Source organism: Enhydra lutris, unplaced genomic scaffold (genome assembly GCF_002288905.1).
Source record: "Enhydra lutris kenyoni isolate GAN:26980312 unplaced genomic scaffold, ASM228890v2 scaffoldscaffold25, whole genome shotgun sequence".
NCBI classification, from domain to species: Eukaryota; Metazoa; Chordata; class Mammalia; order Carnivora; family Mustelidae; genus Enhydra; species Enhydra lutris.
In genome coordinates, this window is record NW_019154109.1 from 4,526,059 (window position 1) to 4,552,619 (window position 26,561).

At 56.7% G+C, this 26,561-nt stretch overlaps 1 protein-coding gene across 4 annotated transcripts in view; it reads right to left on the reverse strand.

Annotated features, from left to right (window-relative positions):
- LOC111151193 (kinesin family member 21B) overlaps nucleotides 1-22,011 on the reverse strand; it is a 47,970-nt gene extending 25,959 nt beyond the window's left edge. For 2 of the 4 annotated variants that reach the window (XM_022508998.1, XM_022508997.1), the window contains exons 1-12: nucleotides 21,678-22,011; nucleotides 7,822-8,044; nucleotides 7,315-7,497; nucleotides 5,069-5,218; nucleotides 4,851-4,985; nucleotides 4,271-4,438; nucleotides 3,821-3,936; nucleotides 3,123-3,318; nucleotides 1,805-1,994; nucleotides 815-878; nucleotides 481-699; nucleotides 81-162 (exon numbers count right to left, since the gene is read on the reverse strand). In XM_022508998.1, coding sequence (XP_022364706.1) covers nucleotides 81-162; nucleotides 481-699; nucleotides 815-878; nucleotides 1,805-1,994; nucleotides 3,123-3,318; nucleotides 3,821-3,936; nucleotides 4,271-4,438; nucleotides 4,851-4,985; nucleotides 5,069-5,218; nucleotides 7,315-7,497; nucleotides 7,822-8,044; nucleotides 21,678-21,718 — 1,767 coding nt within the window. In that variant the 5' untranslated portion in view covers nucleotides 21,719-22,011. The remainder of the gene's footprint in view (nucleotides 1-80; nucleotides 163-480; nucleotides 700-814; nucleotides 879-1,804; nucleotides 1,995-3,122; nucleotides 3,319-3,820; nucleotides 3,937-4,270; nucleotides 4,439-4,850; nucleotides 4,986-5,068; nucleotides 5,219-7,314; nucleotides 7,498-7,821; nucleotides 8,045-21,677) is intronic. The other 2 variants (XM_022508999.1, XM_022509001.1) reach the window with 2 other exon arrangements.
- Nucleotides 22,012-26,561: the final 4,550 nt, after the last annotated feature.

Consider the following 26,561-nt stretch of genomic DNA (forward strand, 5'->3'; position numbering starts at 1 on the left):
CCCCCCACTTGGCAGGGACACGAGGTGGGGGTGGGGGAAGGTAAGCATGTAGAGGGGAGGGGACAGGGACAGTCCCTCACCTCCTCAGCCTCATTCTCGTCGGTCTCCTCACTGTTTTCCTGTTGGAGTTTTGCTCTCTTTTTGAAGGCCTCCTTCTCCGGGCTGCCCAGGAGGGAAGGGCAGGCCAGGTTAGCTTTGCACATGTGGCAGGGAGTGACAGGGAGGGCAGGAGGATGGGGCTGCCTTCCTGTTCTGCAGAGAATCTGGCTGCCCCTCTCTACCCCCAATCTAGAACTAACCTGGGTAGGCTCCATCCTCCCTCCCTCCCCTCGGGGGAAGGAGCAGCATTAGAGAAAGGTGGGCCACTGCTGCCCAAAAGGCTGAGTAAATGGGCTGAGCCCCGGGGCAGCTCCTGGCTACAGGCAGGCGGGCAGCCAAGCTCCCAGAGAGCCTGCAGGGCCGCGGGCACACTCCGCTCACCTCTTTCTCCGCTGCCTGACCTCCTTCTTCTTGAGCCGCTCCAGGTCCTGCTTGGCCCTGCGGATCACCTCCGAGGCATCCTCCATGGAGCTGGCCGGGCTGCCCCCGAAGGCGGGAGCGCCTGGAGACGCGCCCAGGGAGTAGGGGCTCCGAGCGGAGGCCCGGGAGAGGCTGCGGCGCAGGGACTCGTTCATGGCCTCGCTCTCCAGCAGCTTCGTCCTGCGTGGGGAGAGCCAGCAGTTGGGGCCAACAGAGCTGGCACTGCCCGCACTGCCCGGGGCTCTGCCCGGCCCAGGCCCTCCTCCACTGCTCCCAGATAGGCCGGGGTGCTCACCGCAGCTCCTCGATTTCCCGGATGTAGTTCTGGATCAGGGCACCAATGGCCTCGTTGCCATCACCTGGAGAGGGAAGACAGCAGAGGGCAATACAGAAGGTAAGGCACTCGAGGACCTGCGGCTTGGAACCGGTGGTCCTGTACCAGGGCCCCAGTAGGGTAGCACACATGGGCCTTTCCCCAAAAGGAATCTACATCGAAGAAGCACCCGTCCACGGGACGGGTATATGCCAGCACTGCTGGAGGAACAATGAAGCTCCGTCCAGAGAAGGCAGCTGTCAGACAGTGTTTGCCCTTCTCCCACGGGGAACACTGTGCAGTTTATGAGAATTAAGTAGATTTGTATGTTTTAATGTGGAAAAATCTCCAAAGCATAACGCTAAGTGAAAATGGGAAGTCACAGGGCAATACGTATGGTCCCATACACAGAAAAAGAAAGGGCAGTATATATTCCCACACACCTATGTGCATAGGTACCCATGAATACATAGTCACACTCGGAGCAAAGGGACTGAGAAAGGTGTGGGAAGACATGCATGGAGCTTCTAAGTAGAGAGGATGTGGAGTGGACAGTTTAGCAAGAGGGGATTTCATCTTTATACACCCATGTAAGCAAGGAGGATGTATTCATATATTACTTGTGGGCATAAAAAAAGGTTTAAAATCAGCTAGGGGGCCCCTGGAGAGCTCAGTCAGTTAAGCATCTGACTCCTGATTTTGGCTCAGGTCATGATCTCAGGGTTGTGAGACTGAGCCCTGCACGGGCTCTGTGCTCAGTTCCTCTGCTGCTCCCCCCAACCCCTGGTGTCTCTCTCTCTCTCTCTCTAAAATAAATAAATCTTTTTAAAAAGTCAGTTGAAAAAAATTCATAAATGCATTGATCTGTGAATTGATTGGCTGGCCCAGCTTGCCTAATAACCTAGGGTGGGTATGGGGAGAGGGGGTCCCAGCCCATTGGGTGTCCGAGCTGGGGTGGTGCGCCCGACTCACCGGCCTTGGCCAGAAGCAGATTGGCTTCCTGGCTCATGAGATGAGTGACGCGGTTGTTGATGGCATCGATGGCCTCCTGCATGGCCTTCACCCGCAGACGCAGGGCCCCATTCTCCTTCTGCAGCATGGCGTTCTCCCGGAACAGGTCACTGTAGCCCTCGGCACCGTCCTCCCCAATCACTCTCTTGCCCTGGGAAGAGGAGGGGCAGGGCAGGCAGGGAGCAGTCACGGGTAAGAGCATGCAGGGTGGGGAAGGGTTGATGATGCTTCTGGCAGCACCGCCAAACTGCCCCCCCCAATCCCACGTCTCCTAAAACATAGCTCCTGTCTCCCAGGGCTCTCCCTGACAACCAGGAACTCCAAATTCTATCACCAGCCATTCCAGCCACCCCCCCAATCTTACCTTGACTTACCTTTCCACCGCCTCCTTCACATCACCACAAGTACTAACCCAAGGGCCAAAACCCTAAGAGGCCCTGGCAATGGGCATAAATGAGTCTGAGTACAAGACAATAGGGAGTGGTGGGGACTGGAGCTAACAGAGTCACAGACTCAGTCTCAAAGGGTCAGCAACTATGCCACTCCAGCCAGTGTAGTACTATATATTGTTAGGTCTTCACATTTTTCAGGGAAAACTGAAATTCCTTGATTTTTAGAAAGGTAGGCAACTAAGTTGCATTCTTTTAAAACAAAGGACAAGCAAACCAAAACCCATTTGTGTATCACATTCATACCCTGGCAAGCAGCAGCCATTGACTTCTGCCTAAGTCATATGGAATTAGACACTTCCCCAGAAGCACCTGTTTTTCCCATCTTTGTTTCCAGGTGCAGGGAGTGTTTGCACCCTAGAATTCCTGCCCCACTTGCTTTTGATGCTATCTCATTCATTTTCCAAGATCTATATAAAAGGTCCCCTCCTTTGTGAGGTCTCCCCTGACAGAGCACCTGAGTGAAGAGGGCCAGCTCTCTCCTCTGCCCTGCCCCCAGACACACTGGATGACTCATGTGGTCCCCATTGATTATTCTGATTCTGCACCCCAGCCTAGGAATCTCATATGGTCCAATGCAGCATATTCAGTGGACATGAAAACACCAGGCAGGGTATTTGTCCTCTGCATCAGAGCTAAGGAACAGCTGCGTGCCCTCCTTTCTCTCTATAGGGTGCTAAAACCCTGACTGTGCTCAACTCACTCAGGTGAGCCCCCCATCATGGCTGACATACAGCCAATACGCAGGAAGCAGCAAATGGGAGGAGGGGAGGGGGAGGAAGGGGGGGCACCGAAGAACTGGGGCCCACCGTGCCTCGGACCGTGCTCACCGCCTTATACTCCATCAGCTCCATCTGCAGGCGAGCGATCTCGGCCCGCAGGGCACTGATCTGCTGGCTCGTCTTGTCCTGGTTCACCACCACCTTGTTCTTGATGTTGCGGGCCCGGTTGGCATACTTGAGTGTGTTGAGCGTCTCCATGAAGTCCCGGTCTGAGGGGCTCACACAGGCAATCATGATGGTCTGGCTGGAGGGGTGCGGTAGGAGAGTGAGGTGCGAGGGGCTCAGCCCAGCCCCCAGAAGCATCACTCCAGAGTACAGCTCCTGCTCCCAACCCATTCCCATACTGCCTTAATGCCCTAAGGACCTGGGCATTCACCAGGGCAAGCACCTGGGACATGGTACTCTCAATCACCTGGCCACAGGGCTCCTTCCAACTGCGGTAACCCACAGTGAAGGCAGCCGGCAGTGTGATACGTCCCTGCTGGTCACAGCTCTGTATTTTCTTAGTGGCTTCCATCCATTACTTCATTTGGGCTCTATCACTTCAAGACTATCTCTCCCTTCTGTGCAGACAGGGAAACTGAGTCTGACCATACTAGCCAAAGGTCATACGGCATCTCAAGTCTCCTGTCTCCCAAGCCCACAGCCTGCAGTGGGAAGGCCTCCTCTTTCACCAGGCCCTCATCAGGATTTTCCAGCAGGGTCCCACCTCCCCTGCCCCTTCCCTGGATGTTGGGTGTGGGTACCTGTTGCCCCCCAGCGAGTCCTGGAGGAGCCGAGTGAGCTTCGAGTCCCTGTATGGCACGTGCACCACCTTCTTGCTCTGGTCCCCCAAGGCGCTGATCACGTTGCCCAAGGCCAGCTGTGGGAGACAGACCCTGGCACTTGAGAGACACTCAGGGACAGGGGGAGTGGACACAGGACAGCCCCTGAGCCATCTTTACCTGCCTCGATGACCCAGCAGCCCTCAAATTCCCTGAGAGGGTTTATGTGCAGATGTGATCGTTTGAGAAGTCAAGAGGTTGGGGGTAAGGGGGAGGACAGAGGACCAAATGCCTAATAATACGGACATGTGGGTGCCCTGGCTAGCAGCCAGCAAGACGCATAGGGAGGATGGGGCAGCCGTGGGCCTGGAGGGTCTGGAAAGGGTCTGAGCTGTGCAGGCCGCCGGGGCTGGTGACCTGCCGAGTGCCTACCAGGCCGCAGTTGATGGAGATGCCCTCCTTGGCCCGCTCGCCGGTGGCCCCCGTCCGCTTCAGCCGCTCTGAGCCGGCCAGGTCCACAAAGTGAAACTTAGCAGTGAGTGTCTCATACTCACTGGTGGGAGCGGTGCCCTCAGGAAGGCCGGTCACCACCTCGTTCACCTGCAGCAGAAGTTGGCAACTGATGTACTTGGCCCTCACCTGGCCTTGCGGCTCCTCGGCTCTCAGTCCTGGTCCCTCAGGAATGCCGTCTGGGGGGCGATTTGGGGCTGGGAGGGCAGGCTGCCCCTCCCCCTCCCCGGCACGTGACAGCATCTGACAGTGTGCACAGTCCTTGCGCATGCCCGATTCTCATGCAAGCCTCCCAACCATAGGGGTATGGTTATCCCATTGTACAGGGTGGAGGACTGAGGCTTAAGAAAAAAGAGAAAGAAAAATCCACGAGGGGCAAAAGCAAACCCCAACCCCCGATTTGCTAACTTTGGATCCATGGCCCCCTCCTCTTCTTGCCCCCCTCAGAGAAGCCCCCCCCCCCACCACGACACCAGCTCCCGAGCCTCCATGGGTTCCTTACGGGGTCCGGCTGGGTGCACACGCGCATCTGGCACACATGGATGGTGAAGATGGCGTGTGAGCGTGAGCTCTGCACGTTCATCTGGGTGCTGGCCGTGGTGCGGGACAGGGCCCCCTGCTTTAGGCACTGGATCAGCTGCAGAAGGGGGCACGAGTAAGGGCATGAGCTGAGCCTTGGAGCCGGGCCCTGCCTGGCCTGGACTTCCGGTGGGTGCTCACCTCTTCCTGGGAGTTGATGAGGCGGGAAGTGACACCCGTGGTGTAGATGCCACCATTCCCATCCTCGTGAATCTTGATGTTGGACCTGCGGTGGCGGGCATCAGGGTCACGGGTGCTGTCAAACAGGTCAAGGATCTCCTCATTGTAGAGCTGTGCGGGGGCGAAAATGGCTGCTGGGTGCATGTGACATGTGGTGCAGGGCCTCCAAGGGGACTTTCCCAGGTTTATAAACAAGCTCTGTTTTGCAGATGTGGAAACTGAGGCTCTGGGAAACGAACTTGCAGACCCTGGTCCCCTTGGGGGACAGCTGGGTCCTGGGCCGAACTATAGTGAGGTTATGCTTCCACTCCCTCCCCAAAGAACCAGCATTCAGCAGCTTTTGGTCTTGTCAGGGGACTAACAACCTAAAGGGACAAGGGGACTCAGGTCCTAGATGTAGATGAGGAAGATAGGACCATAGATCAGGCAGACTCTATTATGCTTGTTGCTAGGCTGGGAAAGGGGGTAGGGACATGGTTTTGGATGAGGGGGGGGACAAGCTGAGCTCAGTAGAGACCATGTTTCAATCCTGATGCTCCCTGGGGGTTGAGGTGAGGACAATCTCCCAGTAGGGGAGCAATGTGGGCACTGAGAGCATGCCACTGGGGCCTGGTATCCTGGGGAGAGTCTGGAGAGATCACTTGGATGGTGGGGGAGGTGGCTTGGCCAGGAGTAGTCACCTTATTTCACATGGTCTCAGCCTTGGAGATTCCTGTGTGGAATCACCAGCAGGGACAGCTTCACCTGCTGAAGGGCTGGGATACTCCCCAGGCAGAGAGCAGAGGCTCGGGAGTGGGGAAAAGGGACCGAGCAACTTGGTCAGTGGCCAGCAGAATTCTGTGGGGGAGGGGCGGGCTGCAGCCCTCCGACATCCGAGGCTTTGATGCCTCAAAGGGACAGAAATACTCCACCGGAAGGGGAAGGGGAAACGGAAGGGACTGGTGCAGATGTGGGTGCCACGGTGTCTGTCTGTCTGTTGAGAGAGACGCACCGGCATCATTTAACCCCTTTTGATTCACCCTTCGGCATGAGTTTTCTAGGCACTGCCCTACTTTTTGGGGATCCCCATGGCAACAGGATAGAGAAAAGAAGAAAACAAAGGGATGGAAAAGCTTATAGAGATACACAGCACTAGGACATGTGCACGCGTGTGCACGCGCGCGCGCGCACACACACACACACACACACACACACACACACACAAAGGAAGTCACTTTATCAGAAGCAAAAGTCTAGGAGGACAAGAAAAAACTCTCCAATCTGAAATACAGGGTCCCCTAAGGGGAAAGAAGCCACTCTGAGTGCCCAGGAAGGAGTCATAGTGGGGCAGTGGGCAGGGTGGGCCATGGAAGCCCTAGAGAGGGCTGGAGCCACACCCCTCCCTCTGAGGACAACCTGGGTACAGTCAGAGCTCAGGACAGTCCCATACCCAGCAAATGGCCCAGAACCAGGGGAGTCACTGGGTTGGGGTTTCAGATGCTGAGAACTGAAGCCACCTGGTTCGAGTGTCCTAAAGGAGGAGCCTGGTCAAGTCAGGCACTCATGAGAAGTAGCCAGGAAAACCTGCTTTCTTAGAGACCTTTTTGAGAGACCCCGTGATAGGCCAAAGACTCCTCCCTCTACCCCCAAAGTCCCCAGATGTCAAAAGCCTGGCCGTGGCACAAAGACGTTCTCCCAGAGAGAGGCAGGACCAGTTGCCTTCTGGAGGACCTCCCTGCCCTGAGGTCAGAGAAGACTCCGAGGGTCAGTAAGGACCTCAGCCAGAAAGGGGTAGGGCAGGCTGCTCAGAGGCAAACTGGCCGAGGCCAGAAGGATGGGCAGGAACCAGAGTTCTCAATGTGTGCCAGGCACGTGCTTCCGTGCCATTCTCACAACACCTGTAAGGAAATAGATATTACAGCCATCGTGCAGTGGCCTGAGGACAGACAGCTAATAAGTGTCAGAGCTGACAGTCAGTCAGGGTTTGAAGAGATCTTGACGGTTCTCAGTGACTCAAGCCCCCTCTGACATAGGAAGCCTCCTCAGAGTGTCCCACCCAGAGGTCTTCTAGCTCTTGCTTGGGTATTTCCAGCAGCAGGATACTCAGCAGCTGGAGAAGTTGCTGGGGCTCTCCTAGGCTCATTCCACTGTCCTGGGGGTAAGCCCAACCTCCATGGTCTTGCTGTCCCGCCAATCTCCCTCCTGCCCCCACCACAAGGCCACAGTACCTCCAGAAACTGAGCGCTGACTTTGAACTCAGGCCCGGCCACACCCTGCTCCTGCGCCCGCCGCTTGCGCTCAGCAATGCCCCCAAAGAGGTGTGCTATGGCCCTTGGAATGATGCCTTGCTCCTCCTCCGATGTCACCGTGTCGAAGCCGGTGCCCATCGTGTATGTCTTCCCGGCCCCTGTCTGCATCGGCAAGGATGGAAGGAGGGGGTCAGCACCCTCAGGGGGGGCCACCAGCGAGCCCAGGACCCCAGGTCAGGTGGACTTCCCTTACCATGTACCTCCCCTCCAAGGTCACCTATCCCTTCTGGTCCCAAAGCCACACCCTGGGGGAGTCTCCTGGGAGGGACAGCCTTCCTCCGATAACTAGCAGTGTGACACACGCTGGGACAACAGAGAGAACTGCAGCTCCATCTCAACAGGTCTGAAAGGGGACGGGGCGCTCTCTCCCACCAGCTGGGGAGACAAGGGTTGGAGGGGCCCCCTGTGGGAGCGGAGGCGGCTTACCTGCCCATAGGCCAGCACTGTGGCATTGTAGCCCTCAAAGCAGCCCTCGATGAGCTTGCTCACACAGGTTGAATAGATCTGTTCCTGCCAGGTGTCCAGGTCGAAGACAAAGTCATAGGTGAAGGCCTTGTCCTTCCCCAGAAGGACCTGGGGCTCCCCGGGGGTGACAGAGGTACAGATGTGACAGCCCTCAATCTTCTCCTTTGACAGCTGGGGCCGAATCCTGCCCGGCGAAGGGGAGAGCCCTAGGTCAGACCCGGCCAGCCGGGGACCGCTGCAGCCCTCCACCCTCACGCTGCCTGCCAAGCTTCCACTTCCCCAGGCCCCCTCCAGCCCCCACAAGCTGGAGAGAAGGAAGGAAGCTTAGGAGCCTCCCCAGAGGACAAAGGCAACTTTTGTAACAATACAATAATAATAAGAGTAAGACTAATATCTACTTCACCCAAACATTTACTGAGTTGCTAACGTTTTTCAAGTGCTCTACATATGGAGGACCTGGGTTAAAAGCATTTTACGTAAAGGAATTCATGTATTCTCCACTATAAATCTGTGAGGTACATATTATTTGCCCAATTTTACAGATGAGAGAATGGAGGCTGACAGAGTTTAAGTGACTTGCCCAAGATTGTACCGGGGGGTGTGACAGAACCCACCCCCCGGTCTGACATCAGAGTGCCCCACACACCTGATTGAATGGAGAGCCCTAGAAATCAGTGTCCCAAAGATCAGGAAGAGAAGACAGCTTGCCCCCTTCTGGGAGGTAAGGCTCAACACCAGGGTGCAGACAGGAGGGATAGGCCTGGCTGCCCCCGCCCCCCAGTACTGAATTAAAGAGCACACCACAGCTTCTGCCAAAGGCAACTTTTGTTGTTTTGCCCCTACAGGGGCAGCAAGAGTCCTCCAGCTGCGGAGCCCCCTGTCAGATGCCAGAACCTGGCAGAACATTCTCAGGCACCAGCTCTCATTCCTCTCCAGGAGCCAAGGGGGCCAGACCAGGTCAAGCCAAAAGTCAGCTGAGAAGGGCGGGGATCCCCGACAAGGGAAATAAGGTCGGCCACGGGAGGGGCCCGATCCCAGCTCCCGGGGGGCTCCCTTACAAGAGGAAGGAAAGTGGCACCAGGGCTGAGTGGGAGCCGGCCATAGATAGGGCTATCTCCATCCAGCCACCTCTTCTCCCTCTTCTCAGCAGCCATTGCCATGACAAGGTTCCCATGGCAACCAAGTGTGAGCCAGTGAGCATGCGCTGTAGGGACAGGCAGAAAAGCACTTCCCAAATGCCTAAAGTAAAAGGGGAGGGGGGTACTAGGCGGTAATGCTCATGGGCTCACACAAGCCAGCCCTATCAGCCAGGCACTCACAATGAGCTGCTTGTCAGGCTCCCTTTCCCAAAGCCAACATTTACCAAGAGAAGAAAAGAGTGAGAGGGCCAGGCCAGCATGCATCCAGGGCTGAGGGGGACCTCGCCACAGAGCAAGGGCCACCAAGTCGCCATCCTGTCCCTGTCTGGGGCTGCCCCAGCCCCCGAGGCCCACTCAGAGCTTCAGGCCAGGAGAGGTGCTCCCCTCAGGCTGTTGCCTGTACTTTGCTGCAAGAGGGCCAAAGGGGACTGAGGAGGGGGGTAAGTCCCAGGGGAGCGTGTGGGGGTGGGGGTTGGCTGCATCAGCCCAAGTCCACACCATAGATGGTAGTCTGGGTTTTCTTCACGAGTGTTTTCCCTTAGGTGTCAACGGGTCCTCACAGGTCAGTGTCTCTCTCTCATTGAGGCTGACAGGAATGGAGGGTCACCACCTTCATCCACACTATCCAGCTGTTCTGGATCAAGTTGAAATTAGAACGCAGCCTTTCGGTGTCCCCTTGAACTGGTTTCTGACTGGGAAGGGAGCAGCTGATTCTTGCTCATCCTCTCTAGAACCTACAGACCAGAAACTTGACTCACCAGTAAGAGGTCTGGGCCAGCAGTTCTACTTCGACCTCTAGTAGTGGCAACTGACACAAATTCGCACTCCTACATACCCGGGGGTGTCTAAGCACTGACATATACTAACTCTTGATCCTCAAGAGAACACCTGTGGTGAATACTACGATCCCGGTTTGTAGGGGAGGAAATGAGGCAGTGCCCAGCCAGTCATAGATGGTAAGGGGCAGAGCGGGGCTCGAACAGAGCATGTGCACGACCTCTCTGCTATTTCTATGCTACTGTGTCAGTAAGGGCAGGGCTCAGGGGGCCTGGGGGACAGAACGGCTCACAGACACAGGGAGACAGCAGGCAGCAACTCCAGAGGGGGCGTGGCCCTGCACACTAGGCACCAGGTAGGAAGCTGGAGCTCTGGTCCTCGGAGCCGGCTCTGCCCCCGGGGCCTCCGGGACCCAGGACCAAATACTCACTGCCCAGGGTATCCAGGTGCTCCCAGGTGAACTAAGGGTCTGGCCAGGGAAGGCTCTGAGGAGCTTCCAGCATTGCTGGCCAGCACCAACTCCAGAAGACACCCTCCCTACCATGTGGGCTGCTTGTGATAGGATTTCTGGATCCAATTCAAATACCATTTAATTACCCTAGGCAGATGGCAGTGCTGGTGATTGGAGGAAATCAAATCAAGATCCCTGGAGACAGTGGGAGCAGGGGAGGGGGAGCAGCAGCCCTGCCTGGCAGAGTCCGTCCATGAGAGGGGCTGCTTCTCCTGCAACAGCCAGCCCCAAGAATAAGGGGGAGCCCACCTGCAGGGATCAAGAGAGTGGGAGAAGAGCAGTCTGGGAAGGAAGATGGAGAAGAGGGGCTCCAGAGCTTTAGGGTCCGAGAATTGTGCAGTCAGTCAGGCATTCATCTCGGGGCCCTCATCCTGGGGCGTGAGGCCTAGCACATCTTGTGGCGGGGGTCCTCTGTGGGCAGAGAGAGCCAGCCCCCCCACCCCACGCTGGCCCACGCAAAGCACCAGGGTGGTTACTCAGAGAGAAGGGTACCCACTGGGAGACAGAGGACATGGGCTCAGCTAAGAGTCACTAATTCCCAAAGCAACTGACCTGGATGAGGGAGAGTGTTAGTCCCAGGAATGGGACTTGAATGAGTAACTGGAGGTTACTGGAGGTAGAAGAAAAGGAGAATTAAGATTTTATGTGTGCTTTCCATGGGCTAGCTGGGCCAGGCACCTGCCATAGACTAACTCACTTAAGTGAGTTAAGTTAGCAGTGAGCTAGGGCTTTCAATGCCCATTTTTCAGAGAGGAAAGTTGAGGCTTGAAGTGGTTAAATTCACACACACACGGTAAATACTGTGAAGCTGGGCATCCATTCCTGGTCTGCCTATGAAACCTACAGGCTCTTCTGCTTCTCCAGCTACCTCCCGCCCAGGACACTCTTCATCCCCACATCGACAGATAAGCTTCCTCCCACAGAACCACCGCCAGAGCCAGGGAGGCACTCTGGAAGGAATCCTGCTCTATCTGCTCAGGGTTTGCCATCCAGCAGGGGCAGACAGTGTGCCCTGGGGCTCACTCTATCACACCCTGCCCAGCAAGCATTCAAAACCACACTCCACAGGTAGGAGACCAGAGGGCTGGGAGATCAAGTCCGGGGTCCTGGACAAGCCTCTGCCCCCACCCTCTTCTTTTTTTTTTTTTTTTTTTTTTTTAAAGATTTTATTTATTTATTTGACAGAGAGAAATCACAAGTAAGCAGAGAGGCAGGCAGAGAGAGAGGAGGAAGCAGGCTCCCTGCTGAGCAGAAAGCCCGACGTGGGGCTCGAACCCAGGACCTGGGATCATGACCCGAGCCGAAGGCAGCGGCTTAACCCACCGAGCCACCCAGGTGCCCCTGCCCCCACCCTCTTCTTGTTGAGGAACTGCTGCATCCTCCTAAGTCCTCTGGATGATGTCTTACCAGTTCTAACTTTCTAAGAATTCCATCACCTTCCCCTCCAGTAGCTTCCTCTCCTGGCCCCACCCTGGGTGAGGTCACTTCTGTGGGTTGCCCTCAAAGTAGCAGAGGCCTCAGCCAGCCCAACTCCATCCCAGATAAGGGGATACGGGGAAGGTGGCCGCTACCTTTTAAATTAGGGCATGGCGGCAGGGATGGGAGCCACTACAGCCCTGGTCCTTCCTGGGGGCCTGGCGCGGGGGGGGGGGGTGCAGGGGCGGTCAGGGTTGGAAACCAGTTTCTAGGGTCTTGCAAATAAACCACAGACCCCAGGATCCATGGACCAGACCCAGGACTACGAGGAGGTGAGGTATTTGCCACAGGTGCAAAACTTCACGGGGTACAAAGACACTCAGTAATCAAGATAAATTATAATTTAATATTGGAAAAACTCAAATCGGCAAACTGTGGCCCCGTGGGCCAGCTCGACCACACATCCAGTATCATTTCTGTTCAGGGACCTCCAGAATCTCACCCCAAGCCTCATGTCTGCAAAGCCACCCTCCGTCTCTTCGGCCGGGAGCGAAGGGGGCGGGCCCGCCAGCCCCGCGCAGAAAGGCTCCCAGAATCTCCCTGAACAGAGCCCGGTCTATTTGCCACTTGGCAACCCGCAGCCCGAGCGGCGGTGAGAGCGGGCGCGAGAGCAAGGAGAAAGGGCCCAGGGCTTTTCAGAGGCAGGATCTGGCACCGGCGCGTGGCCGCTGAGCTTCCTCTGCCCACAATTGAGCGGGAGCTGGTGTGATGTGGGTATTTTCCTATCCCTCCCCCACCGCCGGAGAAGCGGGCACCCGGGCCGAGAGACACTCAGACGGCTCGGGCCCGGCCCCGCACCCGTCGGTGCCCCGGCGGCGGCGGCACAAAGGCCGCGAACCCGAGCCGGGCGCTGCGGGAAGAGCTGAGCTCAGCGCTTCCACAGCTCTTTGGGAAGCCAGGAGGACGGGGCAGAAGGGGAGGACAGAGCAGACCGGGAGGAGGCAGGCCCTGCGGGACGCTGAAGGTCTGCCAAGGAGAACAACTCCCTCTGCGAGAGTAGCGTGCCCAGAGCCCCAAACCCTACCGGCGCCGGGCGGGTCGGAGGGCGGGGACGGAGGAGAATCGGGCTAGCTCCCTCACCCCACCCCCTCCTCAGTGACGTCACAGAAAGCCAGCCAATCACTACCCCCGAGGGGCTCCGCTCAATGACCTTGGGCTCCTAAGGGTTGATACAGTGTCTCAGGTGAAGTTAGTCCCACCCAATCAGCCGGCTAGGGCCCCTCCCGGGGCTCTTGAGTTGCCCCTCAATTAGTGCTCTAAGGGTGCAACCACAGGCCTTTCCTCTTCGAAGAGTTTTGTCACTGAGAGGTCACAAGCTGTGATATTAAAATAATGGTATCATTATACCCAAGAACTGTTCCAGAGGTTTGTGATTCCTGACGCCTTTCTTTGCTAGCACCTGGAACCCCTTCACATCTCTGCTTACTCAACTTCCCCAGTTAGTAAGTTCCCACACATACAGAATAAGACTGCCTTTTTGCTAGACTCTGTGCCTACGAAGCTTTGCATGCTACATCATTACACAAATCATTGCGTTCTAATGGGGGTGTTCTTGTTCCTTGTTTACAAAGGAGAGTTCAGAGGGAATTAACTGGGCTCAAGGTCACATAGGTAATAAATAAGAAGGTCTTCTAGGAAGACTACCTCTACCAGCCATCAGCCCTAAAGATTCAATCCCGGAGAGCTGGAGAGAACTAGCATGCACAGTGGCCCACTTGTGAGTAATCTGCACTTTGGGGACTTCCAGGCTGGGAGACAACCTCTTACCAGACTCTCCCTCAAAGGCTTTGAGAAAAACCAGGGACTTAGGCTGGAATCACCCCTCCAATGGCCAAAAACACCACCATAACCAGCCCCTTTGGAAGAAGCCCGGCAGGGGTGGGGGTGGGGGGGAGTAGAAGCCTCTCTGCCCTTTTCTCCTACAGGACCCTTGATACCTTTCTGGAATCCTGAAAAGGAGCCCCCACAGGCTAGTGTAACGGCCCCAAGGAGAAACAGAGAAATGAGGAAGTTCATCCCCTCCCTGGTCCCTAAGTGCGCTGCCCCCAAGCCTGAGGTTGGCCAGGTTCCATGACCTTCCTTCTGCCCAACCCCAGGTGGTTTGCCTGGCTCCAGCCTCCCAGGCTTGACTGGAGCTGAGCTGTTGTGTGCAAGTGGGGGTGGGCAGAGGAGCAGGGGACACAGAGAGGAGCGCCGTGACCTCCAGTCTGCCTGGCACACTGAGTCACTGAGCCACGCTGTGACCTGCCAGGGACCAGCTCTTCCTCATCAGTGACAGATCAAAGGGGAACTCAGCTACAGCAGGAGGGATTTAGATAAGCCAGCAAAAAGAACTTCCTGCCTGCAAAGCTCACTAAGCTGGGGGCAAGGGGAGCCTGGGATTCTTGGGAATCTTTTTCCTGAGAAATCATCGTCACCGGTACCATTCTTGCTTCTTCTGTGCTTTTTCCACCCCTGATCAGGACAACACTAACACGTTTTGAGAACCTATGTGTCAAGCTCATTTGCATACAGGAACACATGTAATGGTTTATGACAGCCCTGGGTAGCAAGGGGCATTCGCCTCATTTTACTGAGGCTGGGAAAGGTGAAATTTCACCAGCCCAAAGTCACGCCATTCGTAATGGTGGAAATGAAACGCAAGCCAAGCCTGCCCCTGCCCAATCCGGCTGCCTCCACTGAGCAGCCCCACACCAGGGCAGGAGGGAGGTTGCACTGGGGAAAAATGATCCCCTCGGAGAATCCCTGGACTGATCCTACCGACAGCTGCCAGCAGCGCCACGAGCACTCTGTTGGGAAAGCATTTCCCCCGTTTTGTAGAATTGAGAGCGGAGGCCCAGAGCATGGAGAAGCATGGAGCCAAGAACCCAGGAGGCTGCTTGCCTGCCAGAGGAAGGCAACTCTCCCCAGCAGCAGAAAGAGGGCGTCTACACCCCCACTCTAATGAGCATCCTTTCCTCCTCCTCCCCACTGGCAGCCTGCCAGCTCTGGGGAAGGCGGCTGGAAGCAAAATCCCGGCTCTCTCAGGGGAGTCTGGCTCCCAGACACCCGGGGCCTTTTAGCTGACTTAGCCCAGAGAAGGCATCTTCCCAGAGAGGCGACTCCTCTCTAGTGGGGAGACCCAGTGTGGGGCGCTGGGTCTTTTAGCTGCAGGGATACAGTGGGGAGACACCGGAGCCCTGGGGTAGCCAGAAGGTCTTGTCGCCCTGTCACTGGACCTTCTCCTGGCCTCTAAGACACTCCCCCCAGCACAGTCCTCCTGAGACAGCCCTCAGGGAAAAGACCCCCAAACAAGGAGGCTTTGTATTGTGGGGTCGAAAAGCATGGGTTTATGAGGCCCTAGCAGATCTGGGGAAATGGGTCTGTCAACCCCCTGTGCTTGACTTCTGCCCCCAAACACGTTCTCAAGTGCATAGGGCAAGGGTGCGGACACTCCAAGACAATGCCTTGGGGTGTCGATTCAGGGCACCTGGGGTTCAGCCCCCACTCCTTCCTCAGATGTCCTTGACCTTCTCTTTCAGTTTATCCAAGTCGTGACCACTAGCTTCTGCGTCACAACCAGAGACAGGCAGTCCACCAGGGGAGGGAACCCGGGGTAGAGTCTTCTTCATGGCCCCTAGGGTATCACGATCTCAGCTGTGCCCCACGACACCCCCTGCGAGGCTGAAACAGGCACAGGAGGAAGCAGGCCCAGCAGAGTAGGGCGAGGGGTCAGAGGCTGGGGAGCAGAGCTAGGAGAAGCTGAGGGAGGGGACCAGGCCCCATCCTAAACTAGAGAGACAGGCCCGCCCTGCTGTGAGCAGTAGCCAGGAGCTGCCTGAGCCACTGGTCTGACTCCTGTGGGTCTGACTCCTGGGCTGCAGGGGCCCGGGGAGAGGGGCGAGCCTGGCTCAGGGAAGCTCGGCTCAGCTGCGTTCCAGCTTGGCTCTCCGGTCCCACTCCCTTCTCGGGGCATCTGGCAGGGGTTTCCCATGACCTCCCAGGAGACTGGAGACTCTGCAGAGTGGGGTCTGAGCAGGGAGCGCCCAGAGCCCAGAGCTGTGGTGGCATGTGCTTCATGTGGAGGACAGCTCAGTGGGAATGGGGCCCTGGGGACGCTCCCCTGCTGAGGAATGCAGAGCAACAGGCGGCTGGCCTCCAAGCAGCTGGCTAGGGAGGGCAGCGAGCCTCTCCCCCAGCACCCTGGCCCTGGTCCTTGGTCCTCAGTCCTCAGTGCCCACTCCCAGGCTCTCCTCAAGGCACCTTAACTCCAGGGTCAGGCAGGACCAGCCAGCCTAGAGAGATGACAAGTGGCCTCCACCACTGCTCTGATGGTGGACTTCCACCGCACAAGGTGGAGGGATAGGGACTCAAGTATCTGAGGCCAGGGGACCACGCACTGCCTCCCTTCCACACCCAGAGCAGCCAGAGGTAAAGAGGGAGTATTTCAGGGCTCAGGACACTGCCACCCACAGGTCCCCCACCCGCCATGGGGATTCACAGCCCTTCCCACAGATCTCCACCACCCCCAGCCCATAGGGATGGAAGGGTAACTCTCTGGAGCCGAGGCCGACCAGCCCCAGCCTGGCTCCCCTCCCAGGGCGCAGAAGCCTCCTCTTCTCCCCAGCCCAGCGGCCTCTCAGTACCCCTCCTGAGCTTTCCCCAAGGGGCAGCCATGTCTAGAGGGTAAAATGAGAGTCGAGGAGACCCAGAACACCCGGGGCTCTGCCCTGTGACTGGTGTGGGGGCTTGTAGGGATAGCAAGAGGAGACTGGGCTGCCCCCAGAATTTCCTTTCCTAGAGAGTGGCAAGACGGGACTCAGGCAGGAAAATCAATTCCAGGGGCAGCAGCATGGAGCTAAGGAAAGAGATAACAGGCGGACTTCTACCCAGTGGCAAGGGAGAAGTTCCCCAAACACAAGAGCAAACAGCATGGCTGGAGGTGGGAACAGGCAGCTCCATGCTAAGCAATCCCAGAAAAGGAAATTCAGACACGTTCCCGCACTGCAGAGCACTGGACGCCTTCCTAAGTACTTTCCCGCATTGCCATTACGGCAACCAGTGCAGTGTGGCATATGGAGAAACTGAGGCAAAGAGACTCACAGCAAAGGGCTAATTAAAGCAGTAACGGGAGGTGGTTGACAGCAGTCTGAGGAGCATGTGCCTGGAGGGAGAGTGCCCTGGGTTCTGATCCAAACTCCTCCATTTACTGGCTGTGAGTGATTGCTCATCCATACAATGGGAACAACATCAGTTAGCTGGTAGGGCTCCAGTGGGGTAGGGTGGGGTGGAACGGGGCAGTGTAGACATGCTGCCTGGCACAGGGCAAGTGTTCAAGAAGTCACAGTGCTTAGTGACCCCCAAGTTCAGTCTTCTTTCCATCCTGGGATACTTTCTGCTATAAATAAGAGGAGGGAAGGAAGGGGATGGGATGGGAGGGGAAGGGAGGGGAGGGGAGGGGAAGGGAGGGAAGGAAGGAAGGAAGGAAGGAAGGGGAGGGGAGGGGAAAGGAGGGAGGGAAGAAGGGGTGGAGGGGAGAGGAGGAGAGGGGAGGGAAGGAAGGAAGGAAGGGGGGAAGGGAGGGAGAAAGGAGGGCAGGGAAAGGGAGGGAAGGAAGGAAGGAAGGAAGGGGAAGGGAAGGGAGGGAGGGAGGGAAGAAGGAGTGGAGGGAAGAGGAGAGAAGGGGAGGGAAGGAAGGAAGGAAGGAAGGGGAGGGAAGGAAGGAAGGAAACTCTTCCCTGTACCTAACACTCACTGTAGCTCAACCAGACAGACACTGCTTCGACACACTGTAAGTTAGGGCTCACTTTTAAAACATTTTACACATCAATTCCTCAGGAGCCAACACTTTATGGGCTGTATCCCTTCTACTTCATCCACACCACGGCTCTTCACAAATGAACAAACGAGAACAAACCAGCTGTCCCATTCTCCAGCCGGTAAATCGGAGGCCCAGCAGGACAAACAGAAAGGAAGCACCATGACCCAGCCAATGGGTGAACTGCATTGGCCTCAGCCCTGCCCTTTGCCCCAGAGCTGTAAGAGTAAGGGCCCCAGGCTCCTGTCACCCCAGCCACTTCCTCAGCCCCCGCCCCACCCCAGCCCCACTCTGAGGGTTTCAAAAGCGGAGATCCAATCAGCTTCAGGCTAGGCAGGCAGGCTGGCTGGGTGGTGGAGGGGGGACGGTTTCCGGGGCCTGTGGTTACTACACTCCACTTCCTTGTGATGACATAAGCCCTATTTCTGCGGCAGGAGGCCACTGCTAAGATTCTCAGGTCTCCAGGCACAGGAGGTCCCGTCTGGGCCTCAATTTCCCAGATGGCAGCATGGGCCACGGTTGGCATTGATCGGCTCTGGCTGCCCTTGGGCTACCAGAGCAGAGGAGGGACTCTGAAGGCACCCATATACCACCCGCATGCAGTTTTCTCTGTCTTCTCTGGTCTCTTTCTCCCAAGACACCAGTTCTTGGGATTCAAAATGCAGACAGACATTGACCAGGATTTCAGAGTAGCTGGAAGCTCCAGAAATAACTACAGCCAGAGAGCTCAAAGGAGGGAGTGTGGGAATATGATCTAACACTGTCCCCTAGGTCCCTGGCTGGTGCCCCTCCATCCCCTCCCAGCCCCTGATCAACTCTGGAGTGTCCGCGGATGGATGTGGGACCTGTGGAGGGACCTCCCCGCCCCAGCCGAAGAAAGGAAGGAAGCTTAAGGAAACCAGGCAAAGATAATAGGTGTGTGGGGGTGTGAGGACCTATGGAAGGCTCCTCTCATGGTGGGGACTCAGAACTGGGGGCTTGAAAGGGTCTTAAAGAAGTGTACCATGTGTCTTGGCTTCCTTCCCCAATTTCAACTTTGCCAACTTGCCTTTCTTAACAGCCACCCCTTCCCCTTCTCACCCCATTAGTTGGGCCTGTGTTGCAGCCTGGGGCCCGGCACAACTCAGCCTCTAAAGCTCCTTCCCCCTATCCCCCACCCATCCCCAGGTAGTGAGAGGCTGGTTCCAGGCCAACCTTGGGCCCAGGGAGCTGAGTCCCTATCTACAGGGGATTAATGGATAAAGGGATCACAGGGCAGGCTGGAGAGCGGCTGGCCTGGGAATTTCCGTGCAAAGACAACTAGCTGGGGTTTAGGGCCAGATGGGCCAGACTTCAGGTTAGCCTGGGGTGGGGCTTTTAGGGTCTGCTCACTCCGAGACCTTCTCCCTTTATCCCACAGCCCCAGGTTCTGAAAGTTTCGTCCCCTGGCTCTCCCCCAGCCCCAGCCTGCCCTGTGGAGATTTGCAGACTGACAGCTTTGATCCTCTTCCCAAGGAGATTATAGGGCCAAGAGCCCTGGGCTGGCACTTCTCACCTAGTCTAGCAGTCCCCACCAGGACGTCCTCCCTTACACAGGCATGCATGTGCACGCGCGTGCACACACACGCACATACACACACCCCAAACAAAGTCCGTCTCATTCCTGGCCTCCCTTTCCCAAGAGTTGGACCCAGGGTTTGCCATGTTATTCTCATGGGAGCTCAGAGAACACTTCAGTTAGATATAAGAAAGGACTTCCAGGAAGTCAGAAAGCTGAGCCTGACACCGGGTTGGGCCCTTGGCCATTCCAAAGCCTGGGCCTTTCCCAGCAATGCTCTACTCCAATACCCCACTCCAGCCCGCCACCCGGTCCTTGAGGTGGGACAAGTGACTTCCAGAGGTGGGGACAGGGGGTCAATGGGAATCCAAAATCATGGGTACTCCCCTACAGTCCTCTGTAGCACCATCTGCTCCCTGTCCCAGCCCCAGCCCTAGTCTTGTCCTGTCCTCAGCTCTTTGATTAGAAACTGGGCTCTGTCCAGGCATTGTCTGTCTTCCACGGCCGGCTGCCCATTGAGGTCTGGCATGTGTCAGGCTAGGCGCTCAGGCTGGAGTGGGAAGGGACAAGTGGGCTGGGCCCTCACCTTCCAGAAGCCCCCTCAAGTCTGGCTCTTTTGATGTTCAAATCTCCCCACCCCTCCATCCAAGATCAGCAACGGGAGGCAAGGAGTGGGGGCATCCGGACCCTGCTAGAGCAATCTGAGTGGGAAGCAGAGATGATACCCACCGCCCTCAAAGAACTGGGTGCAGTGGGCAGGCACAATCCCTTCCCTGGAAAGGGTCTCAGAAACCTTCTGTTGGTGGTGCTGGGAAGGCCACACCAGCTTCTCCTCACCGCTCTGCACTGAGTACCAATTCCAAGGGGCTTTCCCACACTTTACCATGCCCCCATCTAGCCTGGGGGGCGCTGACCGTGGTGGTAGTAGAGGGGGCTTTGTTTGGCTTGCTCCTATAAGACAGAGGCTAAAGGAAAGCCCCCATGGGAGGAACAAGCACCCTAAGTCCCTTCCTTCTCAGCCCTGGTTCACAGTCAGTGGGGCCAGGGCTTCATTTCCCTTTTATGATGCACTTGGACTCTCCCAGTCTGCTGCAGATGTCATATTTACATTTCTCACTCCCCCCACCCCCCACCACTCGTACCTCCCTCCCTCGACCTCCACAGGATCCTGCTGCAATGTCAGTCTAAGCTGCAGCCTGGCCCCGCCCCCGCCAGCCCACCAGGCACCTGCAGGGCTCCTCTTTGTCTCTCAGGCTGCTCAGGGCCAGCAACGCTGTGTTCAAGTGTTGCTGAGGCTGCCTGATGCATGAGTGGGAGGCATCTCAGTCTCCCTTCCTTGACCCCTGAGCTTCGATCAGCCATCCTCTCCTCCTCTCTGAGCTCCAGAGGACGGGCCAGAGGACGGGGGTGGGGTGGGGGGGGGTGGGGGGGGATCTGCTCTAGGGCAAGAGGGGAAAGCTCTGCCATAGTCCTCTCTGGCCCTGTCTAGAGTGACTTCCATGGACTCTTGGTATCTGGGTCACCTACAACCCAGGGAATCCAGAGACTGGTGTCAGAGACCCACCCTAGCCCTGGACCCAATCCCCCCACCCCCAACATATAGGCCTGGGGCAGAGATGGTTGTATTTCTCCATCCTTCCTGCCTTGGAGACCAGTCTCAGATTGGCACTCTCCCAGCAACAGACCCCTCTGAAAGAGAAAACCTAAAACAAAACCAAGGAGAGGTGATGTGGTATAAGCGTCTCCACCCAACACAAAGGACATGTATGGATCGACTTTGCACGATTTCCTGCTTCACACCTCTGTGTGCCCCTCCCAATAGAAGCCCCCCAGCCATGTCCTCTCCCCACCTCAATTCTGTCAGGATGTCACTGCAAGTCCCAGATAAGTCCATGCACCACCCTACCTCCATTTTATCTGGGAGCCCGAAGATGGGGTATCAGCGTCACACCCTCCTGCCCTCTCAGAGGTAGAACCTCAGATACACGGCTTTCTCCCTGCCCTAGCTCCATGTCCTCTTGGGACAGGGCCCGTACTCTCTCCAAAGCCCTTGACTCCCCATGAAAGGCCAAGGCACCACCCCAGCCCTTCCATTCCTCCCTGCTCTCAGTGGATCTTTGTCTGCAGAACCAGTTACCAGGGCGGGTGTGCTGCCTTCCTAGCTGGACCAAGAGCACAGAACTAGACGACTGGGGTGGATGAAGGGAAAATTTCCCCCCCTCCAATATCCCATATGAGACAGCAGTCCCAAGGGGAGGCGAAGAGGAAACACACAGACGCTCCGGCCTGGGCCAGGGCTGGGTGTGAAATACCGGATTTCCTTGTTTATTCGATTTTCTGATCATTAAGGGCTCCCAAGAGGGGCCCGAAATTACCACCCAAACAAAGCCACCTTCCAGCAGCCCGCGGGCCGCCGATCTCCTGCGGCAGCCCGTCCCGCGCACGGTGCCCTCCTGCCCGGCCCATGCCGGCCCCTCCTCCCGGGGTGCGGGCTCCAGAGTGGCCCCCCGGCTCCACGCCCACGCGAGACAAAGCCGGAGCCCCTCCGCGCACACCCCCCGCCCCGCCACCGGTCCCTACCTGACGGCCACCTTGACGCAGCAGTCCCCCTGGCCGGCCATGGTCCTCCGGCTCTAGGGTCTGGGCGTGGATCAGGGGCGGGGGTCTGGGGGCCGATGCCCCAGGCAGCGGCAGCGGCTGCGGCTGCGGGAGGCGGGGGCGCGGGCACTGCTGGCGAAGTCTGCCGCGGCGGCTGGAGGTGACATGCTAGCGGGCTGCAAGCCGAGGGGCTCACCCGCGGCCGGGGGAGGCCTCACGGGGCTTGGCCCGCGCGCCTCCTCGCGCCATCGGGCGGCGGCGCGCAGCTAGCTGACAGCCCGCGGCGCGACCCGCCGCTCCCCACGGCGCGGCACACGCGCGCACACACCTCCCACCCTCGCAGCCACCTCCCGCCGCAGCGCGAACAAAGGGGGCGGGGGCCGGCCCGGCCCAGGACCCGCCCCCCAGCCCCGCCGGGCCTGCGCCGGGCCCCGCCCCGCTCCGCAGTCACCAATCGAAAGCTCGAGGCAGCAGTAGGGGCGGGACTTGAGCCTTTAAAGGGACGTCTTGGCTCGCGTCCACCCGCTCGCTGGGGGGCAGGCCGGATTGGAGGTTCGGGGAGAAGGAGGGCTCAGAAGCTGACCACGCTGGAGCCTCGGCCCCCCGGAGTTGCAGAATCTCAGCCTCGATGCGACCTCCGTTTCATAACTGAGGCCACTGGGACGCAGAGAGGGGAACTACCCAAGGTCACACAGATTTGGTGACTAAGAAAGGGTAAGAACCCAGGTCTCCCCAGCGGAGTGCTTCGCTTCAAACCATCGCACAGCGATTAGCGGTTTATATTTTGAAAGCGCCCTGAAAGCTTCTCTTCTAATTTATACTAGTGAATTTGTCAACTTTTATTGAAGGAGATTCTTGCTGGTGACTAAAATTCCCTCCACCTCCACGCTACAGCATTTTTTCCTTTTTTTTTAAATTTTATTTATTTATTTGATAGAGAGATAGAGAGCACAAGTAGGCAGAGCAGCAGGCAAAGAGAGAGGGAGAAGCAGACTCCCCGCCATGCAGGGAGCCTGATGGGGGGCTCGATCACAGGACCCTGGGATCATGACCCAAGCCAAAGGCAGCCACTTAACTGACTGAGCCAACCAGGCACCCCCCCACCCTACAGCACTTTAAAGTTCATTTTTTGGTTGATTCCTGGCTGGGCTCCTCGACCAGATGGGCCCCTCCCTCTGCTCCACCAGGCGGTTCCACTGACCTTTATGACCCACAAGATGACCCTTCTGAGCCTAGCTTGCTGTCTGTCTTGGCTGTGGGGGCAGAGGGTCAGTGTTGAAGGCCTGAAATGCTCTGGGAGATAAGGGAACAAAGGAGGCACTCAACTCCAGGCACCTGGGTAGAGGCTGGAGGGGCGAGGTGGGTGGGGAAGGGGATGAAGCAGTGCAGCTGCCTTTACAGGGATATAAAGGACAAGGGGAGCCCTGGAGCCTTTAAGCACAGGGCAGACATGGAGAAGAACAGTGCTCTGAGAAGTCACAATTCCCTTTCCACTCCACCTACCCTCCCTCTGAGCCCAGACACCTTCTCCCTGCTCCTCCCTCCCCAACTCCCAACACTGGGGCCATTCACAGGGCCCTCACCAGCTGCCCTCCCTTCCCACACTTCAACCAGCTCCCTTCACTGGAAAGAGCCCAAGGGGAGGACCCAGCTGCAGCTCCAGATGTGGATGATGCTCTCTGGGGGAGAGGGGGAAGGCGAGCCAGACTGCAAGCCTCTTGCATCACCCTCCAGTGATGATGAAACTATGTCAGAGATTTTGGCAAGGGTGTGGGTTAGGGTCTGAGGATGTATCTGTTGGTGCCATTCTCCTCCCTTCCCTCCCCTACTCACCCGCACAGATAACTGCTCCATCCAGTAGTCCAGATCACTGTTAAAGTCAAACCAAAACAATGATAACTTCAAGGGCAAATTTCAAGGGCAAATCACACCCCTCCCCCAACCTGATGGAAAACAGGGCACCACCAGCAGTGCCCCAAGGGTGGAGGAGAGGGAGGAGGCGCTGGTGGGATCCTGCATCTTTTATTAGTATTTGTACCTAGAGGAAGCTCTCTCTGGGGCCAGTAGTTCACCCTTCCCAGAGCAGCAGGCCCGCAGAGTGTTGAGTCAGATCCTGGACAGTCTCTCCCCATCTTCCCACCAAAATAAGAGGTGGGAGGTAGCTAACATGTATGGACCATCTATGAGAACCAGTTACTTTCTATGCATATTCTACTTTCACTCTCCTAAGCTATGAGCTGGGCTTTATTAATATTTTTCAATTTTGCAGAAGGGGAGAATGAGTTTCACCCAACATAAAAGCAACAGACCCAGGATTTGAACCCCTTTGTCTTATTCCAGACTTCCCAGATCACCTCCAGGCAACTGCCCAGAGGGAAGGAAGCTGGGTTGACCCAGGCTTTCACTCCAGGTTTAGCCCTCCTGGATGATAGTGCTGCGTTTTGCAAAACTGCTCTCCCGCCCACCAGACCCTGGACGACTCTGGGGCTCATCTCTGGTTTCCTGCCTCTAGGAGGTCCCCTCTGACTTCCGAGAGTAGATGACCCTTCTGACTCAGGGCTCCACTGCTGGGAAATGGCGCCAGAGCTGCTGCACCAACTACCCCTCCCCCACGCCCATCCCTCCAGGCTGAAGGATGTCAGGTCTGAAGGAGCAGGGAGGCACATCGGCCTGGAAACTCAGGCCACCTCAGCAGCTCCTTCCTGGACCACCGGGGAGCAGAGGGCATCTAGATGACCAGACCCGGACTCCTGGACGCTGCTGCCCAGAGGTGAGGAGGGAAACTGGGCACAGAGGTCAGACGGGGATCCCAGTGGCAGGAAACGGCTTAAACTGTAACTTGGGGAGATTTAGATTAGATGGGTGACGGGAGGCCGGGGACAATCCCTGCCCTCCTCAGTCTCTCTGCAGTTTTAGCTCAGCCTGTGCTTCCTCTCTCTGGTTGGCTCCCACCCCCACCCTTTCCCACTGCTTCTCCCTCCTCCCAGCTGCTCTCCTTTCCTTCCCTAACCCTGAAGTTTCTCAAAGAGCTCCCTATATGCATATCTCCCCCAACCCCCACCCCTTTCCTCTCCGCCTGACAGAAACAAGCACACGCACATACACACTATCCCGGGTTTGGCCCCGAATCCCCTATTTGGACTGGGGTTTGAGCCCCAGTTCTCTCCCTGAGCTGAGGCCTTTCCCCACCGGGCGTCTAGGAGCTTCCATCATTTCTCTTGACAGGAGCTGTGGGCGTCTGGGCAGATGGGAACGTGGGGGAGCTGAGGAGGACCCTCTCCGAGGCAGGAAGCTCCCACTCCTGTAGTTAAAATACTCGAGCAGCAACTTGAGGAAGCCATCTGGCCCAGATCGCTCAGGCACGGCCTAGCTCTCAGCAGCAACCCTACAGTAACAAATCATTGTACCTAAGAGATAACCTTAGCTCTAGAAATGTCTCCAGAGGTAGCCTGAACTTGAGTCCTGTTCCCTTTTATCTTCTTTAAGATTAGCACTAGGCATTGGCATTTGCAGAAACCGAGCATTGTCCTAAAGGACTGGGGTGGAGAGTACAGAGTTTTGGACCTCCAGGCCCAACTGCCAGCCCCATCCCAGCAGTGGTCCTTGGTTCCACGGGAGGAGCGGCATGAGCCCATCCTGCTAGTCCAGCCACACCAACCACTGCGACCTGGACAGAGAGCCCAGCTCCACCTGCCAACCGGAGCTCAGAACCCCAGAAAGGGTCTACTGGGGTGCGGATTCGGAGGTCTTTGCTCAGGCGCGGGCTCAGCCTGACTTCCTCTGTTACAGATGGAGACAGACCTAGCCTTAGAGGAAACCAGAATTTGTTATAAATAGAAGGGAGAGAGAGAGAGAACTGCTGTGGATTAGAAACACCCTATCAGGGGCGCGTGGGTGGTTCAGTGGGTTAAAGCCTCTGCCTTTGGCTAGGGTCATGATCCCAGGGTCCTGGGAATGAACCCCGCATCGGGCTTTCTGCTCAGCGGGAAGCCTGCTTCCCTTTCTCTCTCTCTGCCTGCCTCTCTGCCTACTTCGATCTCTGTCTGTCAAATAAATAAAATCTTAAAAAAAAAAAAAAGAAAGAAAAGAAACACCCTATCAGTCCTAAAACCCCCAACTATTTTTGGTTTCAAATGTTAATGACAGTTTAATTAATACCCCATATAACCTCAGACGTCACTCTTCATCCACTTTCAACTTTGCCACGCTGCCCATGAAGGCCAAAGGCAGGAGGAGCCAGCCGGTGGGGGCAAATTCTCAATGTCCCAGAACCCTCTAGTTGAAAAGAACCCTAAGATCATCTAGTTTTACAGCTTCATTTTCAAGTGAAGAAACAGAGGCCCGGACAGGTAAAGAGACTGGTCTGCAATTGTGCAATAAGCCAGTGAGTGGGGACCATGGGACTAAAAGCATGGTCCCCATGGTCCCAGAGCAGGCAGCGCCCACAACAGTGGGGAAGGACCCGGAGGCTAAACACCCAGGACTGGGCTGCATGGGAGTTTACAGTCTGGATAAAAGCTAAGACTGTACAAAATAATAGACAACTTGGAAGCCCAGGGGTGGTGCTCCGAGTTGGGAGATCTGGGTTCAGATGTCAGCTCCGCCACTCGCAAGGTATGTAAACTTTGGCAAGTTATGGAGCTACTGCAAACATCCATTCCCTTGTCTCAAAATGAGGGTAATTGCCCTCACTTTATGGCAGGACTGTGATGAGGTTGAGATAAGGCAACCTGGATTGAGCACCCAGTACTATGCTCAGCACAAAACAGAGAGTAATTTCCTTCTTGTTGCCCATGGATTCTCGGCCCCTTCTTCAGTGGGCCTCTGTCCTCCACATGGACATAAAAAAAGACAGGGAACCTCCAA